This window comes from Lampris incognitus, chromosome 13 (assembly GCF_029633865.1).
Source record: "Lampris incognitus isolate fLamInc1 chromosome 13, fLamInc1.hap2, whole genome shotgun sequence".
NCBI lineage: Eukaryota > Metazoa > Chordata > Actinopteri > Lampriformes > Lampridae > Lampris > Lampris incognitus.
The window spans coordinates 36,806,882-36,827,579 of record NC_079223.1 but is presented as its reverse complement, the minus strand read 5'-3'; the positions used below and the strand labels follow the sequence as shown (position 1 = coordinate 36,827,579).

Genomic DNA, 20,698 nt, shown 5'->3' with positions numbered 1-20,698 from the left:
TGTTTTGTAACAGCTGGTAACAGATTTGGTTGGGTGGGCAGACACACACCTGTTTTGAAGGAGTTCTCCAAGTGTCACTTATAATTCAGGACCTGGCTGTGTCCTTGTATTAAGATTTATTCGGCAAAGCTAATGTGCTCCACAGCTAGTGTGCAAATATTTAGCAAAGAAACTTCGCTAAATAACTTCTAACACAAGGGAGCAACCACTGTGCAAGTTTTTATTCTGAACAATTTCATATTCAGCAACTTCTCTCGCAAGCCTGCCATTTGGAGAGTTTCATAGAGCACTGAAGCTCGACATAACCGTAACATAGTATTATTACAGGTAAAAAAAAATATATGGGAACTGTTACCTGGCTTCTATATGTCTTTTGTTGTTTTCCAAAGAATTACTTTTCTTTCCCTCTCAATAAAAGTTATTCCTATTGGCAGAGGTGGGAATTAAGTTGCCATCCACGCTCACCTTTCTAGAGACTGGGCTGACCTTTAGCCTTTGTTCGCACGCCACTCCTGTTTACAACTGTAAAAAACGCACCACTAACCGTAACAGTGAAGGGATTTACGGGCAACGCGGTCAAAGTATGGTCACATGGTGGTGCAGTACCATTAACGGCCACAGAAAATGCTAACGAGCAAAACGTTTACACGGTAAGAGTTTAAACCATGTCTGGAATGTACAATGACATTGTAGTCTGGGGCACTTTTCCTCCTCATTATTATTTATTATTCTATGATCGAAACAGTCATCCTTGATCCGAGTTTAGAGAGGAAGTAATAAAACCAAACAACATAAAACAGCGTTTTGATGGAAGAAGGGGATGGTGCTAGACCTCGCCTGTTCTGATCAAAGGGGCGCAGTAAACGTTTGCATACATGATTTTATATGCTAATATTGTTTATACAACTGAGACTCATCTTTGATTTTAATGTTTGCGGCCTTTCTTAAGCCTTGCTGTGAATCAGCCGCTGGGACAACTGCCAGGGACTCGGTGGAAACACGTCCCTCGATGTGAGTGTTTGAAGCCTCTGGTCAAACTAGTGGGATCGTTCTGTAATGCGGCCATCTGAACCTGTTTGGGTGGATTATGGGGAAACTACTATTGGCTGAGGAGGTACCATATATTATCTGACTAACAACAACTGACACGAGCGCACCAGTGTACCTCCTACTGTCGAACAGGTGTGTGCGTTTTTTTTAATGAAATTACTAGTATAATTGACTCATTTTAATCATTGCTTGTTTATGTCAATGTTACAGCTCTGTTTTTAACATTTAAGTGCATTATACGAAACATGAGCAGGAAATTTTAACAACGGACCACAAATGGGTCTTCTAGGTCTACTTCTGGCGTGTCCTCGCATGACAGTTGTACCAATTAGATCCAGAACGAGAAAACAGGATCCACCAGTTAGGTTTGGACAATGCCACTGTGAGCTTCATCTGGATGACTAAGAGGCCGCTCATCACCCGGGAGGCCTCTCACGAGTGCTGTGACCTGGCCGAGCACTGTCACACTTGGCTGGATCCAAGGTGTGAGGCTAATAAAAGCAAAACGCAGCCTTATCTACAAACCAAAGCCTGCCAAGTTACTACAGTTAGGATGATGTCAGCGCTCATGCGAATGCTCATGTCAGAGGCCAACAGGAAGAGCGGTGGAAGACGGTACGACCAACAAAAGTGATCTTTTTAAACGCTTTTGAAATATTGAGCTAATGAGCAATTTTTTTTTTTGCAAAAAAAAAATCATTTGAGGGATTTACCATGACTTCAATTTGTTGTATTGTTACCTCTCCGAGCATGACCCTGTAACCTTCCTGTCTTACAGCCACCTAAAAAGGGTTCTGAAGGAAGCGCTGCCTGGGTTAAGCAATCAGAAAACGTTCATTGTTGATATGTTTATTGTGTTATGAAAGGCATGAACACTGACTCAAGCTGCTTTGGGGCAGATGTGTTTTTTTCAGCGTTAGAGTTTAAGATGCGGGGAAAGGACCCTTCTCGCAGCCACGTCAGTACTGACGTGGGCATTAAGCACAAACACAGACACTGCTGCACACTTCTTCTGACTCGTGGGGGGGGGGGGGGGGAGTCGAGATGTTCGACACAGTTGTTTTGCCCTGAAAAACTCAGAGAGCAGCAAAAACACAAAAAACCTTACAAACTAAACAAGTCTACATAAAGTAAATATGAATACAAATCAAAAAACAATAAACGGCAGGGGAGGAAGCGGAGGAAAAAAAAAGAAGGCACGTTTCATTTTCTGGAGTGTCGTCCTCCAGGTGTGACGTCATCAAATGACGCCGAGAACGGAGGCCGAGCGGAAAGTTCCAGCAACCGGCTGCATCTTTGGTGGTGCAAAGATGAGGTGCAGGAGAAGAAGAAGAAGAAAGGAATAAAAAAAAAAACGTGTATCTGTACTTAATTATTTTCTTCAATGATTATTTAATTCCAAAATATTAACTTATGTACAGAAGTAAAAGGAAAAGAATGGCCTTTCCCTGAAAGTTTCCAGGGAAAGAAAGGAAGAGCAGTTAAGTAAGTCTTGGAGAGAAGACTCAATTAGGTCTGCAAGCAACAACACGAAGGAGGTAATGCAATCAGAATTTGCATCTATTTACATGTCCAAAGACTCAGTCCAGAGAAATGCTGCTACATCTGCTGGGTTTTCCACCATTTGGACGTGGGAGGGATCAGTCGTAGCCGTCGCCTCTGTCCTGGGTGTATATTAGCCGTCCGATGAGGAGCAGAAGGAGAACCATGCCGAGAAGAAAGGCGGGCTCTTGGTGGATGCGTGGGAGTGGGTGTAGGTAGATCCCAACCCAGCCACGTCTACCTGCCAGCCTCTGCGAGGGAGGAGAGAGGAGAGGAGGTTAAGTTGCAAAACGTCAACGATGGGGGGAGGAAGGGAAGACGGAGAGGGGGGTGGGAAGAAGAGATGAAAAAGGAAGACATGAGATGAGAGAAAAGATAATTTTACACAATAATATACAGTATGTATATATATATAATAATTATGTATATAATATACAGAAGGGGAGAGGAAAAGAGGCAATAAAACAGAAGGAAGGAAAAGAGAAGAGAAGGGAAGGGAAGGGAAGGGCAGAGGGGGGGAAGGAGAGTAGAGGAGACAGGTTAACGGTGCTCATAATGGATCAGAAAGTAGTCCAATGTGCAGTCTTTCAAAACGTCTGGGCTGAGACTCCATGTGCAGTCCCTTTTAATACTGTTAACCGAACTGCTGATCATAAGCAGCACCCCTACCCCCCCACCACCGTTCACACACACACACACACACACACACACACACACACAATGAGAAATGTTTAATGTACAAATACAGGAAGCAGGTCAGCCCCAACATCCTGTTACCCCCTCCCCCTCGCTCTCTCTTTCCTCTCTCATTCCCTTTCCAGGTGTTAGTTCCTCATGTTTGTGTGTGTGTGTGTGTGTGTGTGTGTGTGTGTGTGTGTTTGTGTGTGTGTGTGTACATGCACAAGCCCATGCAACCCAGTGTGTCCATGTAAATCTGCAAGCTTTTCTGATTTACGGTGAATAAATTGGCAGGGAGAGAACGGGTATGGGAAGTATCATCCTCAGCTTTTTGCCTTCTGTTCATCCCTGCCTTATTTATCTTTTTTTTTAAATTATTATTTGTTTCTAACCGCATTTCACAGTTGTGTCTCCTTTATACATATAATGTTGTTCTAATTACTGTGAACTTTGCTTTCTTATGAACGTACCCTTGTTGTCGTCGCTGTTGTGTTGTTATAGCCACTAGCCATGAAGGATGTTGGATTGCACATTGTGATAGTGTTGTGATGATGCATGGGTATTCCCACAGTGCACCAGCTATGTAGATGGGTCGGTAGCGTAGCGCAGTACAGTCTGAGTCACTGTGTCGAGCTCAGTTAGCTAGGTCAGTGAAGTACCTAAGACCTACCCGATAAGATAATCTAGTGGTAAATGCAAAACAATGTCAGGTGATTTCAGGTGCCGTTCAGATCTTGGTCCTTAGACTAACTCGGACGGCTCAGCCGGACCTTAATAAATGACGCAAATGATCTGCAAGTCCGTCCTACGCCTCGCCTCCCTGTCGCTGTGTCGCCATTTACCTTCCACGTGTGACCCTGCGACTCATCTCGGCTCTGTAATGGGTTGCTACTGTAGGGGTGTCAGTGAGTCTGACTCCTCTCTTCACCTCCCCTTTCTACATACCACAGACAATTACCCTCGCAAACCTGGCACAGTGTTGACTGAAACAGGTGGGGCCTTCTTTTTTTTTTTGCCCTGCAACCAACAGTTTTGCACTCTGGACTCAACCCAGTGCCTCTCACAGCAGCTTCTCGTAGATAAGAACGCAACAGGAGTGAGCGAGTGTTTTCCCTGGGTGGAAGTGTGCTGGCAAGCTCAATCATGAGGAAACACTCCTGCTGCAAACAAGGTTCCTCTTCCTGAGTAAAAGTGGAATATCCAGCTGCGTTGCATATGCTGTACTGTACATTGTATGTATGTATACTGGTGCGCTCTGTCATGTCCATCTCCTCTGGCGTGCATGCAAGAAAGAAAGAAAGCCCCTTTATTCTGCCATTGTATTCTGACAATGAACTGTATTAGTTCTTGGCATTTAATCCGTCCTATTGTATAGGAGCAGTGGGCAGGTGCAGCACCCGGGGACCAACTCCAGTTCTTCTTTCCATTGCCTTGCTCAGGGGCACAGGCAGGAGTATTAACCCTAACATGCATGTCTTTTTGATGGTGGGAGGAAACCGCAGCACCCAGAGCAAACCCACCCAGACACGGGGAGAACATGCAAACTCCACACAGAGAGGACCTGGGACAGCCTGGGGTTTGAACCCAGGACCATGTTGCTGTGAGACAACAGTTATAACCACTGGGCCACCATGCCGATCCATGCCACCTCTTCCGAGCCGTCCTGGTCACTGCTCCACCCCCTCCGCCGATCCAGGGGAGGGCTGCAGACTACCACATGCCTCCTCCGATACATGTGGAGTCGCCAGCCGCTTCTTTTCACCTGACAGTGAGGAGTTTCACCAGGGGGGCGTAGTGCGTGGGAGCATCGCGCTATTCCCCCCCAGTCCCCCCCCCCCGAACAGGCGCCCCAAATGACCAGATGAGGTGCTAGTGCAGCGACCAGGACACATACCCCCACACCGCCACGCCACCCAGACGCCCCATCTGTTGCATCTCTGCTATATTCTCTGCACCATTGCAACTGTATCGCCTCTTATTTCGCCTGTACAAAGTCAATGCTTGTGTGTATATCTGAAGATTGTTGCGTTGTAGTGTTGTTGTACTCTATGTTAGGCACACTGAGAGAGAGAGAGCCATGAGTCTGATTCCATGTATGTGCAAACCTACATGGCCGACAAACATGGTTCTGATCTTTGCACTTTCGTTGTTTGTTTTGGAATACATTTCCCAACATTGTCTCAAACTGGTTGATAAAGACAGCATATTATTATTATTATTATCATCATCATAAACAACAGGTCAGTGCACTCCCAAGTGTGTGAATGTGTGCAAATGTAAAGAGAAAGAAAAGGGAAGGATAAAGTGCTCTCCATAAAAAGGTTGAAAAGAAAAGAAGAGCTTGCTTTAACGGCACACAGGAGGCTACACATTTCCTGAAACCTTTACAACAGTATGAAGAGTCAAATGGTGGACAGATGTTTTGTTGTGAAATGAGGACCTTTAACTGCTGGGGGGCAGGGGGGGGGTGCAGCCAGACGTGGACTTCAGCCTCCGGCCAGGCTGGGCTCTGGAAGACGGGCTCTTCAGAGGCCCAGAGTGCGTGGGGAATAAAAAGCGGTGTGTTTTTTATTTAACTGAACGAGAAGTGCCATTAATCCTTTGCTGAGTCACAATCATCTGGAATATGGAGTCGAAATGTAAGGAAGTCCCAGATGTGAGCTCACGTAAAAGCAATCACCAGCGCAACACGTTTCTAAACGCTTCTTCTCTCTCTCTCTCTCTCTCTCTCTCTCTCTCTCTCTCTCTCTCTCTCTCTCTCTCTCTGTGAATGATGTCTTCTCCTTTCTCTTTTTCTGTGTGTGAATGGTGTCGTGTGAGTCTCCCTTGTGTGCGCGTGCAGTTTGGTCCTCCTCCCAGGTCTCCATGGTGACGGCGGTCGCCACCTGGACGTTCCCCTCATCACATTTTCTTTTCATCCATATAATTTTCATTATCCTGGGGTTTTTTTTTTTTTGGACATGGTGATGGTGGCCGCGTGGCTTGGGCCCTGGGCCGTTCCGGTGGCGTGTAAACACAACAGCCATTGAACGTCTGTCCGTCTTGGGAGAGAGATGCCTCCTCTGTTGCTCTCCCTGAGCTTTCTTCCTACTTTTCTTCCCTGTTAAAGGTTTTTGTTTTGTTTAGGGAGTTGTTTCTTATCCGATGCGAGGGTCTAAGGGCAGGATGTTGTGTTGCCGTAAAGCCCCTGGAGGCAAATTTGTGATTTTGGGCTGTACAAATAAAATTGACTAGACTTAAAGTCATGCTCACACTGAGATGGATTTAAAACAGCTTTAATCTGCCTTGGCTCTTCCATCCACACTAACCAGCCGTCTCCGTCCACCAGTAACGGACCTTTTGGAAAACGCTCCGCAAAGTGGATCTGAAAATGCCAGGGCACATTTTGTTGTAGATGGGGGGAATGGGATAGAAGAGTTTTTTTTATGTGTTTTAGCCTATTTACTACAAATTGTGTAAACTTGAAATTACTGTTGACAATTTTCCAAAGTACACCGGGGTGTTTTCAGAGTTTTGAGTGTGTTTTGCTGCTCCCCAAGCTGCTATTGGTTTCCATTCAGCTCAGTACGGTGCAGAAATCAACTCGCAGTCTTGAAATCTGCTTAAGATAGGTCATCCCTTATGCTGAACATTTAATTCCCTTTATCTTTTATTATCATAGTTACGTTGTTATTGTGAAATAATACAAATAATAATAATAAAGTGCAGATTGATTTTAGAAGTCTTCCCGGATGTCAAGTAACTTTGACTAAAAATAAAAGTGACTTAAAAGTTCGCCATGATGCCTTAGTATTTATCTCGAGCACGTTTCCAGTCTCGTGAACACCATGGTGAAGGGGATGACGAGCCATGGCTGCCGTTTTCCACTTTCTCTGGGTTAGCGGTGACATGCTTTATCAGAATTATAGGATTTTGTTGGCTTGAACGTGTTATGTTGGGATCTAATGTTTTCATCAAAACTGATTAATCGAGAGCCTTGTATCCTCTTTATGATCTTGGTTATGACATTTTGATAAAATGTGACTTTTTTTGACAGTTGTCGGGAAATGGCTTAACCTGTCGGCCAGCGCAGAGCCACAGTGGAGAGCAAGCAGGTTGTTATGTTGATGTTAGGTCCGTATACTAAATTATAACTGTCAGCTACAGAAATATAAAAAGGCAGCAAAAAGACGTTTTACAAGCAGCGAGAGTATTTAATTATAACATCACAAATAAGAGACCTGGCTTTCTTTCCCTCAAGGTTTAGGAAGGCACGTTGCTCTGTCCAGTTTCAGTACTTACATGCGCGGATTTCTAGCTTGCGATATTAAGAGCCCATTGCAAAAACTTTCAGGCATATTTGCCCATTCACGAGACATGTGTGAGCGTTTTAGTTATCGCGTTTTTGTATCTAATGCCGATAGAGGGCGCTATGCAGTCTGCTGGAAGAGCGATGCGTGACGCTAACAAACTCCAGCAGTGTCATTCTTCAACACAGAACAGACAAAACGTCCATCCATCCATTATCCGAACCGCTTATCCTGCGCTCAGGATCGCGGGGATGCTGGAGCCTATCCCGGCAGTTCGTTGGGTGGTGGTGGTGGTGGTGGGGGGCGGGGGGGACACCCTGGACAGGTCGCCGGGCCATCACACAGGGCCGACACACACACTCACACCTAGGGACAATTTAGTACGGCTGATTCACCTGACCGTCATGTCTTTGGACTGTGGGAGGAAACCGGAGCACCCGGAGGAAACCCACACAGACATGGGGAGAACATGCAAACCCCACACAGAGAACAACCCGGGACGACCCCCAAGGTTGGACTACCCCGGGGCTCGAACCCAGGACTTTTTCACTGTGAGGCGACCGCACTAACCACTGCGCCACCATAGACAAAACGTGTCCGTCAAAATCCATTTCCGCGGACGAGATGTGCCAAGTAACTCGGAAGTCTGCGAGTACAAATAAGACTTAATGGTGTCCTTCACACACATCATCCGGGGGATTTCTCTTGAGTGGCTAAAAAAAAAAGGTTTGACTGGCGGCCTTCATGAAATTGTCAGTTCTGCTCAAAAACTGACTTTCAAAGACAGCTCTTTCATTTGTGTGTAAGCTCTTTATTTTCAATCATTCCCTTGAATTGCAATCTTATATCTTTATTATTTTCCTGACTGTGTTTTTTTTACCGTTGCATTTACTTTTCCTTAAAACTGCCATTTAGCACATGATTGGATTGGCACACTTGAGCTGTGCTACAGGGCGGCTGTTCTGGTTCAATCAGGCGTTGTGGTTGTGAAGACTGGCAGCGTTCCCGTGCTGTCTCCTCACCTCAGCAACCGCGGCAACAATTTCATGACAGGCGGTCTGCAGTCTGTGGGTTGAGGCCAGGGATCGGCTCGGCAGATTTATTAAAGTCAAGCAAGGGAGCACTTAACTCTTTTTCTTTTTTTCATTACAACTTCGACTTGCTGATTTATTATTAGCGGTTACCTATCAAGGCGTAAGACCAAGCAGCAAGAAGGTGCAGGCTTGAAAAACGGTCTGTCCCCTTTTTTAGTGACTTATTTTTAACCTTTATTTATCCAAGTCGAGATGTTTTCTCGCCGCGTGGGCTCATGTCTCGTCAAGACCTGTTTAAGATTCACAAATTTGCACGACATCACATCTGGAAGCTGCTCAGAGTCTCAGACGACCAGTTTCTTAGGGATAACTGGGTACTATGCCGCCATGGTAAGGGAAATATTGCCCTAACCTGCAGAAACTCAGGTTTTCCTTTTCTTTTCTTTTTTGCCCATTTCAGGGCTCTGACCAGCATGGACTTTGATGTGGACAAGCAGCGATATGGAGATATGGAAAGTAGACGTCCATCCATCTATCTGAACCACTTATCCTGCTCTCAGGGTCACGGGGATGCTGGAGCCTATTCCAGCAGTCATTGGGCAGCAGGCGAGGAGACACCCTGAACAGGCTGCCAGGCCATCACCGGGCACACACACACACACACACACACACACACACACACACACACACACACACACACACACACACACACACACACACACACACACACACATTCATACCTAGGGGCAATTTAGTATTGCCGATTCACCTGACCTACATGTCTTTGGACTGTGGGAGGAAACCGGAGCCCCCGGAGGAAACCCACACTGACATGGGGAGAACATGCAAACACACAGAGGACGACCCGGGATGACCCACCAAGGTTGGACTATCCCGGGGCTCGAACCCAGGACATTCTTGCTGTGAGGCAACCGCGCTAACCACTGCGCCACCGTGCCGCCTTGGAAAGTATACGTATCATATAAAAATTGCCCCTGTATCTCTTTTCAAAGTATACCCCTCATGGTATGCTTTGGAAAATTGTCAGGAATAATAAAAACTGTCAGATTCACATTGACAACTATGGACTTTTAAAATTATACGGTGGGTTTTGAATGGGATTTGTGGGCCTTAAGATCACGAGTTTTGCACATAATATTACCAAGTCAGGTTTGAAATCTGACTGAAAAGCATCACAAAAATAATTGGATGGTTGTCAAACAAAAGTAGCAATACTTTGCATTGTTGTTATTATTATTACTATTATTATTATCATTGTCATTATTATTATTATTATTCATGTATTTTTTTCTCAAGTGGAGACCTTGAAATCTTGAATTTCAGTCGATTTGTTCTTAAAACATTGCCCCTGTGATGGCCTGGCAGCCTGTCCAGGGTGTCTCCCCACCTGCCGCCCAATGAACTGCTGGGATAGGCTCCAGCATCCCCGAGAGCAGGATAAGCAGTTTGGATAATGGATGGATGGATGGATGGATGGATGGACAATTTAACAGCAGAATAAGCTTGGATTATTCAGCTATCCCAAAAGCTACAAGCAACCGAGTGAGAGGTCAAAGGTCAGCATCACAGCATCCTGACAGCATCCCTGTGATCCAGAGATGATCATGAAAATGAGGAAGGTTCTGGGAAAGTCAGTGAAACCTGAATCAAGGAGAGAGGAAGACTTGTTCACAACGCGGAACATGGTGGCACCACGAGACAGGAGGTTATCAAAGAGGAACAAATATAAACATATATAACCAGAAATGAAAATATGTTCCTTTAAGCAGTGAGGTTAGGCTATTATTTGAACAATTGCTCAGTTTTCCACCATCTGGATGAGGGTTTTATTTCCATTCCAATTAAAGACAGATGTAGTAGTTTAACCAACAGTTGCCTGAGAGTTTGACATGGAGTCAGTAGCATATCTTCAGCGTGATACATCAGGATTGGGAACGGACTGTGAGGGAGGGCTGGCTTAACACACACACAAACACACACACACACAAACACACACACACACACACACACACACACACACACACACACACACACACACACACACACACACACACACATCAGTCAGCTGGTCAGCCACCAATTAGCAGTGGGGGGGCTGTCAGGGCCTTCTCTGCCGGCCCTGTCAAAATCAAAATCATAATCTGTTTTTCATGTGAGCCTGAAGTGTGTCTGAATTCAATTACTTGAATTCAATCGCTTCTCGTGGGGATGAGCAGGGATCTCCTATAATGGAATGTCATCTAAACGCATCACAGTTCCTTGGACCAGCACTAGCGCTATTGCTAGCCTACCGTTGATGCCAGAAGCTGCACACTGATGACATCATTGAGTGACCGCATCATCAGCCAATCAAATGTTGTCGTGTATTGGTACTAGGCCCCAGGCGTCGTTATCGACTTTACGCTTAGCGCCTTTGGCGGGCTGTGAACGAGCTAAGCTACACACTGATGGGAAACGCATGGCCGCTACAGTCACAGCTACCGACGAGCCTGTTGCCGATCTACTTTGTGTGCCTTTTTCAAGGTGGTCGTTTGGCGACAAGAGGGAAATAGGAAAACCTACACGTAAGCTGGATGGGCTTGCCAGGGCCAGCAAAGGTAATGTCCATGTTTCATTTCTTCTTATTGAACTGAAGGCGGCGGCGCCCTGATAATATTGTGGCTATACTTTACTGAATTTGTTGAAGTTGCGTGAGTGACTGGTGATCGCCGTTACATCAGTTGTGGAAACTTGTTTTTGTGGCATGTGGTGTGTGTGTGCGTGCAATCGGGTTGCTGAGTGACACATAGGAAGATCTGATTGTGATGCTGCTATAGTGCACAGTGGTGCGTGTGTGTGTGTGTGTGGTTGTTGTGGTTGTTGCAGATCAGCTGTCATATTGGTGCTGATCCAGTCACACAACACAAGCTACATCTCTTCTCCTTTTCCCTCCTTTCTTTATCTCCGCCTTGTCCTGAACTCATTTCTTCCTTTCGTTTGTTCTTTCTTTCTTTGTTGCTTCCTTCTCTTGGCCACTTTCCTGTCTCGTCTCCCCGTCCTCCTAAACTTGTGCACATCTCTCTTTCTCTTCTCTTTCTCGTCTCGCTCGCTCTCCGTAGTAAAGAGTAAGGGACTTCTAAGTAGCTCATGTGATTTCATTTCTTCCCCACAGCTTTACTATGCAGCCCTTAAAATAGCATCCCAGACAAGATCACACAGACACACACAGACACACACACGCGTGTACAGAGGCACACAAGCCTGAAGACAGGCTTAAAAAGAAAACTCACAAAACAAGCTCTGGCATGCATTCTTAACACAAAAACACAAACACATATACTCACAAACAAACACACTCTCTCTCTCTCTTCATTTTACTCCTTCCTTGATAGTCTCACTCTCTCATCATCTTTCTACGGCTTTATGCTTTCATGAATGAAAGCCCCCAAACATCTTTCCGTGAGCACAAAGACACACAGAGGTCATTGTCAAAAACAAAGTATACTTTGTTATTATGCTCAGAAAAATCCCTGCTGTCACACAGTACATGGAAACACAGGCAGAAGTACGAAACACAAAGTACATAGTTAACACTAACCAGTCATTAACTCACTCAGAGGGGCGGGGCCACGCACTGGTGATGCTGACCTGAAGCCACAGTCAGATGTTACCCGTCTAACGGCCTGTCTCACCCTACTGCCTCACCTGAACTCATCCCCGGATAACTGTACAGCTCATAACCGCTACGCTCTGGACACACACACGCACACACACAAGAGTCACAATTTCGCATATTTTCTGCTACAAACATTTCAAGCTAGGTTCTGTCTTTAGCGGGTTCAGTGCAAATGCAAATGACCATTGGAGCAACACGGGATCGAGCTGGAAAACAAAACAAAAAAACAGGGGAGAAGGGTTACATGCCCGAACCCGAAACTGCCCTTATTCCACAGCCGTCACCCGCCACTGTTCCGTCCCACTCTATGATATCCAATTAAACAGAAAATAATATATTTTTTTAAATTATAACATTAAATAAAAAATAAGATTATGTAAATGAGACGAGAGGTTCCCACGGGAGCGGTCAACTGATTTGAGTGGCAAACAGCAGACGTCAGTTCATTACACGCACGATAAGGCACCCCAGCCAAACATCTGCTTTGCATTAGGTTTCTCATGGACAAGACTAGATTATCTGTCTTTCAGCTTGCCCATCTGCCTGCCTGTCTATCTTTCCGTCTGTCTGCATGTATATCTGTCATTCTGTCTGCATGTCCGTCTGTCTGTCTGTCTGCAGGGTAGAGACCAGAAACTGGTGCTGCAGGATATTTAATACCTATTATATAGAAGTAATGTGTTTTGCATGTAACTATTTTAGTGCAGTATTTTTGAAATACAACATGCTTACAGGAGTTTGTCTACTTCTGCACTCGAAATGTTCAAGTGTTTATTACAAAACATCAGTGTTATGACACTGATATCGCATCAGTCGGTGTTAAGATCCTGCTAATGTTGATACAATACTCCGAAAGACCATAACAGAGTTGAACACTATTTCCAAACTGGATTTGAAGGCTGTGATTGTATCTACCAAAAACAGCAGTCAGCATAATCCCTCGGTAGATATAATCTCTTTATTTAGACTTACTAGAGACAAGGATCTCTCAGTCAGACTAACAACACTAGTAAATACGAAGAAGTGTACTTTCCTGCTTTCCAGGGCTCTAAAGTTCAGATGCATTTAATGAGGCTTGGAAATAAAAACAAAGCAACTGCACAAAAAAAAAAAAAAAAACCTTTCAAAATTTCAAGTAACAATGTAAAAATTAACTCAGTGATTATTCTTCTGAACAGAGTCGTTTTGTCTTCATCTTCTTCTTTTTCTAAATCACAGCTTGCAAGTCCCTCTCATATGGATCATACCATTTTCCCACCATTTTTCCTCATTCATTTGCATTTGAGTGCAAAGGAATCCATTATTCGAGTGGGTTTGGGGAAGGAGAAGAGCTACAGATGAGCTGTGCCCTTCAGCAAAGCTGGTGTTTGGTTTGGTGTCATCTCTGAAAAGATGAGGAGCGCTCACGGCTGCAGGCTCTAAACGCCGTCAGGTCATTGCACCGACTTGAGACAGCTCAAAGTGTGACCATGCCATAGAAAACAACGCACAAAAAACCCCCCCCAAAAAAACAGGAAGTGCTTTACTACATGTCTCTGGTACACACACAGCCCAGGTCCACTGAATAGAGCTCCACCAAGTCTTTACTTGCTTGCACGCAACAACACATCAGTGCCTCACATGTGATGACACTGCGTGTCCTTGTCCGTGTTCCTGCAGCACAAACTAACCTCGCCCCAATGCAGGGTTATATAGTCCCACTTAAAACTTCATTTCACTTTCAATCCTCTTTTTATGCTTAAATATCTTTGATGTCTGCGTTTTCTTGTGTTGCCCATTTATTTTTACTCCTTTTTTTTCTTCAAATAATACATCACTTTGGTTTCTAAATGTGCTTTACTAACAAATAGACTGGACTAATGCACCTGTCTCTACTCACAGGCTGGTTTGAGATAATAATGATTTCAATGAGGGGAGCCAAATATCAATCAATAAAGGAAGGTAAAGCAATCAGAGTACCAATGAGCAGTGACTTGTTATCTGTTAACATGAGCTGGGCCTTTCCTGTAAAACACAAATCATATCATCCATAGAAGAAATGGATGGATTGTCTTTTTTCATTCTATCTACAGACTCTTTAGATTTAAGGGTGGTTTGGTCACGGTGCTCACTGTGAAATCTGCTTTATCACAGAGCTGACTTAAGTCTTATCCTGTTACCGCTTACAGGCTAGTTTGGAATAACTATGGTTGTCAACGAACAAGACAAATATTCACTTAGTGTCAGGTACTCAGCATGGCAGTATAGCATGAGCAGAGCATGTCCAAGTCGTCTTTCTGAACTGGCCAGACAGGTTTTATAAACTAATTTTACGATTTTTAGCTTTTCAGTCTCCTTCACCCGCCTGTTTGTCTAACTCATTAGTATGTACTCTGTAGTCTGGTTTTTTTTTTTGTATGTCATTTGTACTTTTTTTTATTATACAGCAATATCTTTGTAATGAAGTGTGGAAAAGATGATGTCAAACAAATGGACAGCTATAGTCTGATCAGTTTGCCTATTAAGACATGTGTGGCACTGATGATGTGATACTAACCATAATACATTTTATTTCGCAACACCTTGTAAACCCCAAGGCCTATGTCAGACTGCTGTTTGTAGACTTCAGCTATGCTGTTAACACCCTGCAGCCACATGTCCCCCTCAGTAAGCTCAGACAGATGTCTGTTAATCCATACAACATCAGGTGGTATCACTCCTTTTTCACCAACAGGACCCAGCAGGTCCGAGTGAACCAAACGTTATCTGAGTCTAAAGTCATCAACACAGGTGTTCCTCAGGGATGTGTGCGTTCCCCCATTCTGTTTACATTATATACAAATGATTGTACAAGTGGTCATCCCAGCACTTTTGTTGTCAGGTTTTCTGATGACACTGCCATCTTGGGACTTATAGACACAGACACTGGCATGTCTGGCTTTAGTTTAGATGTTAAAAAGTGGTGTGATGACCATCATCTCATCGTAAGCATTAAGAAAACAGAAGAAATGATTTTTGATCCAGGACATCTAGGGGATTCTTCTGCACTACTGATCCATAACTCTTGTATTACCCAGGTTCATTCTTACAAATACTTGGGTGAACATATTGACAGTATTCTGTCTTGTAGTGTCCATATGAATGCTGCATGTATTAGGATCCAACAGTGACTCTACTTTCTGTGCAGACTCGGCTGTTTGGGGTTGGACAGAGGATGATGGTGTTATTTTATCATGCTGTGATAGAGAGAAAACTACATTAGGGAATTTCAGCTTGGTTTGGTAACAAATCAGTTAAGTTAAAATCACAAATAAACAGACTGGTCCACACAGCAATGAAAGTGATGGGGGTGAGAGAGCATCCTTCCCTCCAAATGCTCTTTGAGAAGAAGACAATAGCTAAACAGACTAAGAACATTATCGTTGACTCTTCTCATGTCCTGCATTCAGAATACAAACTGCTCCCATCAGGTGGACACTACAGGGTTCACATTAAACACAGGAAAAGATACCTGAACAGGTATAAAAACTCTGTCATCCCTCTATCAGTGAATCTAAACTCAGGACATAAGGAGGGGGGTGAAATGAGGGGCTGTGTTGCACATATTTAAATGCACTTTATGCCTGTTGCTGCGCTATAATGGATTTATTTTTATGTGGGAGCCTTTATATCCAAGACAAATTTCCCTCAGGACAAATAAAGCAATCTTGATCTTGATCTTGAATTGTTTTGCATGCTCTTTATTAGGTACATATACAAATGTCTCCATGCACCGCCAGGTTTCTGGTTATTAAGACGATCAATGAAAGGAACATTATTTTTGCACACTATCAATGAAGGAAATAGATTTCTAATGAATGATGAGTCAGTGGGAATCCACATAATCAAACTGACTCCTGTCAAAGACAGAGATTGTAATGCATTTATAAGGAATTTGTCTCTTAAGCTGCAAGGCTTTAGTTTGGAGGTTCAGTCTCTCTCCCTGGTTCTCCATGTCATGAACCAGCCTCTCTTCTTCCTCCATGTGTAGAAAGAGAGAGACTTCTTTAGGACTAAGGTCAAGGCACTTACTGAGCATCAGAACATTATTCAGCCTTTGGTTCAATACTACAATTAAGGCCTTTGCACACCAAATCTGAATTTTCCATCTGAAAACTTCGCATGAATGAAAAAGTCCACCCATCCAACCATTATCCAAGCCGCTTATCCCAGTTGGGGTCGTGGGATGCTGGAGCCTATCCCAGCAGTCATTGGGTGGCAGGCGGGGCGACACCCTGGACAGGCCGCCAGGCCATCACAGGGCCTACACATTCACACCTAGGGAAAATTTAGTGTGGCCGATTCACCTGACCATCATGTCTTTGGACTGTGGGGGGAAACAGGAGCACTCGCAGAAAACCCACCGCAGACACGGGGAGAACATGCGAACTCCGCACAGAAGACGACCCGGGATGAACCCCAAGGTTGGACAACCCCGGGGTTCGAACCCAGAACCCTCTTGCTGTGAGGCGACCGCGGTAACCACTGTACCACCATGCCGCTCGATTACAAAAGTTGTCTGTCAAAAATGTTTTTGGAAATGTTTCTGTCAGTAAACTTGCAGAGATTCAATCGAGTTGTTGGACCGCAATGACGGATTTAAAAACAACATAGTTTAGCAATAACAATAAATAGTCCAGATTCTTTAGACAAATCTAGTTTGAATCTAGTTGTACCTCAGGGAGATATACTCATCGGTTGAGGATTCCTTGTGAACTATTGCTGCCAATGAGATATATTTCTGTGATTAATCTTCTATGCACATAGAAAATCACATGTTCCCATTGGTCCTTGAAACAAATATCACAAGATTCTCTGTGTGTGATACCCTGCAATTCTCCTTCTCTGTCACCCTCTCTGGTTTAAATAAGGCATACAATTAGCGCAATAGAAGTGGACTTCCCGATGTCCTTTACAAAGAAAAACATTCATCTCTTCCATACACACACAAGCCCGGTAGTGCAGTCGAATCCCTTTCCTTTCCTTTACCTCCCTCTCCTTCTCTTTTTAACACACACACACACACACACACACACACACACACACACACACACACACACACACACACACACACACACACACACACACACACACACACAATAAGTAGCCAGCCACTGACACCCACTGATCCAGAATGTCCTCGAGCTATTTCCGTCTGCAGGACGACGAGTTTGTACCTTTTATAACTAAATGATACAGGCGGGCGGTTTGTGTGTGTGTGTGTGTGTGTGTGTGTGTGTGTGATTACAAACAGAGAGTGTGTTTTTGTGTGCATGCATGTGTGTTTAGAAGGGCTCGGGATTATATTAGTGCAGTTTTTGCTGTGTTTGTGTGTCTAGGGCAGCATAATTAGACCTTGTGCCTAACTCTCTGGGAGCTTGCAAACCACAAGGCCGAGCCATAATGAATCGATACTGCCACGGACTGCACTCTGTGTGTGTGTGTGTGTGTGTGTGTGTGTGTGTGTCTATGTCTCTCTCTGTGTGTATCTGTCTCTCTCTCTCTCTCTTTTTGTGTCTCTGTCTCCCTCTGTGTGTCTCTTTCACGCATACACACACACACACACACACACACGACTCATCCTCTACACACACACTTCCAAACACGTTTACAGATGTTTAAGAACAAACATGGAGGCCCGCATGCTGTGAATGTTTAACTGTTCTCTCTCGTGCACATGCTCGACAATGTGAGCGAGAATAAGAGTGCGAGAGAGAGGAGGAGAGAGGGTGGTGGCAGGGACAGACAGAAGGAAGGAGATACAGGGGACAGGGCTAGAGGTGGAGAGGAGAAACAGAGATTGTTAAAGAGCAAGAAAGAGGCAACGAAAAAAGGATGGGCGGGAGAGAGAGAGACAGACAGATGGAGAGGGAGCAGCGAACTGAGTCAAGAGAGAGAAAAACAGAAGAGATAGAGAACAAAACAAGTGTGTTTGCCAATAACACGAGTCATTATGAAGTCCATATAGCCTGGAGTGATCCAGCTTAACTCTAGATCCGTGTCTTCACACAATGGAGACAATTAATCCTCACACGTTTCACAGCACTCGGCAGAGCGCCTGCCTGCCTGCCGCAGTCCTTACCGTTACAATAAGACGGCTCCTGTCTCTTCTTTGTTGACAGAGGACTTGACTTCTCATGCTTGTTCTATAACAGCCCGTTTTGCATGTCTTTAGCACACGCAGCCAAAAAACCTTTAAGATGAAATATCTTCAACTTCAGCAAGAAACCTTAAAATGAGTCTTCGGCAGAGACCTGGTAGCAGCAGGTGCCTTTAGCGGTACCTCTCACATGCGCCTGTTTGAGGCCGCTAGCTAAAAACGTAGTGTAGTGTGTGTGAAAAACACCCAGCACATGGGTGAACCCAGGAACTTGGAGCTGTTACATAAAGCATTTGAAATTCTCAAAGTATCCCAGTAAACTAAAGTTGTATGAAGTGTCATGGCTTCAAGTATCTACCGCGCTGCAAAAAAAAAGAAGAAGTGTGATTTAATAAGTCAATTAGTCTGGGGCTAAACCTTAAAATCTGTTTTTCCTTAAAGCTGTCATCATTAAAGGATGGGCTCTGTATTTCTGAGCCCCAACCTCAAGAAAACATTGTCGGGCATCATTTTGAGCTGCACACACATCACTTTGCAGAATCCTCCTCCTGGGTTTCAACACAGTTAAATGGGCAGGCGTTTAAGCCTTTAAAACCCATCTTATATCTCCCCTGTGTTTAGGAGATGGTCAGTGGTACGTTTCTAAATACTGAAGCGACTGACAGCTTGAAGCGACTGACATTTCTTTTTTTTCTCTTTATGATTCTGGATCATACCCATTTTAATGAGATCTTGATTAAAAAAAAAGAATATCCTTCAAGGTTTATATGTAAATGAATGTCTGTTTACATGCATATTTTTGCATATTTATGACTACAGCTAATCCACAAATATTCAAATCATGAGCACTTGAAGCTGTTTATTTCAACGGTTACTGTTAGGTGGGACTTCTTTACTGGGACAAAGGATGTGGCGCAAAGCGTTTTATGTCTTCACCCCAGACAGGGGTGTACTGGGAGAGAAATTCAGCCCTGAACTGATCCACTTGGACTGGGGGGGGGGGGGGTTTAATGTAATTACAGGACATAGCCCACTAGATTTAGCACCTTTGTCCTTGCTGGTAATAATATAGTCTTTTATTGTTGACAGGTGATTCTGGACGTGTTTAAAGGCTTTTGCAATGGAAAGTAGCATACGTCTATTGCGGGACATATTTCATTAGGTGCGGACTTATATGGTAACACGCCATCAGCATGGCTTAAATAGTAACAAGTCGGCTATCAGTGGGGTCACTTTGTAACCACAAATTACAGCAGTTTTAACGGAATATTTTAACGCCTATAATTTAACTTCCATTTTAACACTCTAGTCTGCTCCCCTTGAGGATGCTGATGGCCAAACACTAGGCTATATCGACACCCCCCCCCCCCGGCGCGTGTGCGACTGCCGCCATGGGCTATGTGTCACAAAGACCTGAGAGGGACGTTTAGTAGGGCGCGCTCACAACTGATGTACGGACACGCGGAGGACAACAAATAACATCACAGTGGTGAGCACAGGCCAAAGCTAGCTAGCTATATATATTTAGCCTAGTTTTACTCATGACACTATAAGGATATGACTAATCCCTGCAACATAACCGCTACTTGCTGGTCTTGCGGGTCTCCCACACCACGGGCGACTACACTAACCAGTCGACTAAAGGGTCCGACCCGTTAGCCAACCGGCTAGCAAGTCTATTCATTCATGCTAGTTACACTACTCCCCTCCATCGGGAGGCACGTCCCCACGCTTCAGCATATCAACTCCCTCACGCCTGCGGGTGCACGCACTTCCAGTGGCCTCACGGTCCCACCATCTCACTTCTGACACTAATGTAGCGAATTCAGGAGGCAGCCGGGAACTGCCGCAGCCGGGACGCGAACCGGGGTCTCCCGCACCACCGGCGACTACGTTAACTAGTCGACTAAAGGATCCGACCCGTTAGCCAAGGGCTACATTACATTTGAAAGCCTGTGCCTGTAATGCCTGCGGGCTTCCTTTTTTCTCTACATTTTTCGGCCCCTCCTTTACTTTTTGACGTTTTCTTGTCCATGGCTGTCGTTGGCCATCTCACTGCTGCATGCTACTTTTGCATTAGTCTAGAGTATATTTTTTATATATTCTGCTCTGTTGTTACTTTTAATTAATCAGTGTTTATGGCTCTTACGTTTATTTTACTAACTCAGTTTTAAACTTGTCTGTACTTTTACAGAATTTGCCTGTACTTTTATTTTTTGTGGGGGGGGGGTTATTGATTTTATTGTTTTATTGTGTGAAGCACTTTGTGTTACATATGTTTGTATGAAAAGTGCTAAGCAAATAAAATCTG

At 44.5% G+C, this 20,698-nt stretch overlaps 1 protein-coding gene across 1 annotated transcript in view; it reads right to left on the bottom strand.

Annotated features, from left to right (window-relative positions):
* Nucleotides 1-1,663: 1,663 nt before the first annotated feature.
* bcl2l11 (BCL2 like 11) overlaps nt 1,664-20,698 on the bottom strand; it is a 42,582-nt gene continuing 23,547 nt past the window's right edge. The window contains exon 4 of the mRNA XM_056292012.1: nt 1,664-2,843. Within this exon, the coding sequence (XP_056147987.1) occupies nt 2,691-2,843 (153 nt within the window). The 3' untranslated portion in view covers nt 1,664-2,690. The remainder of the gene's footprint in view (nt 2,844-20,698) is intronic.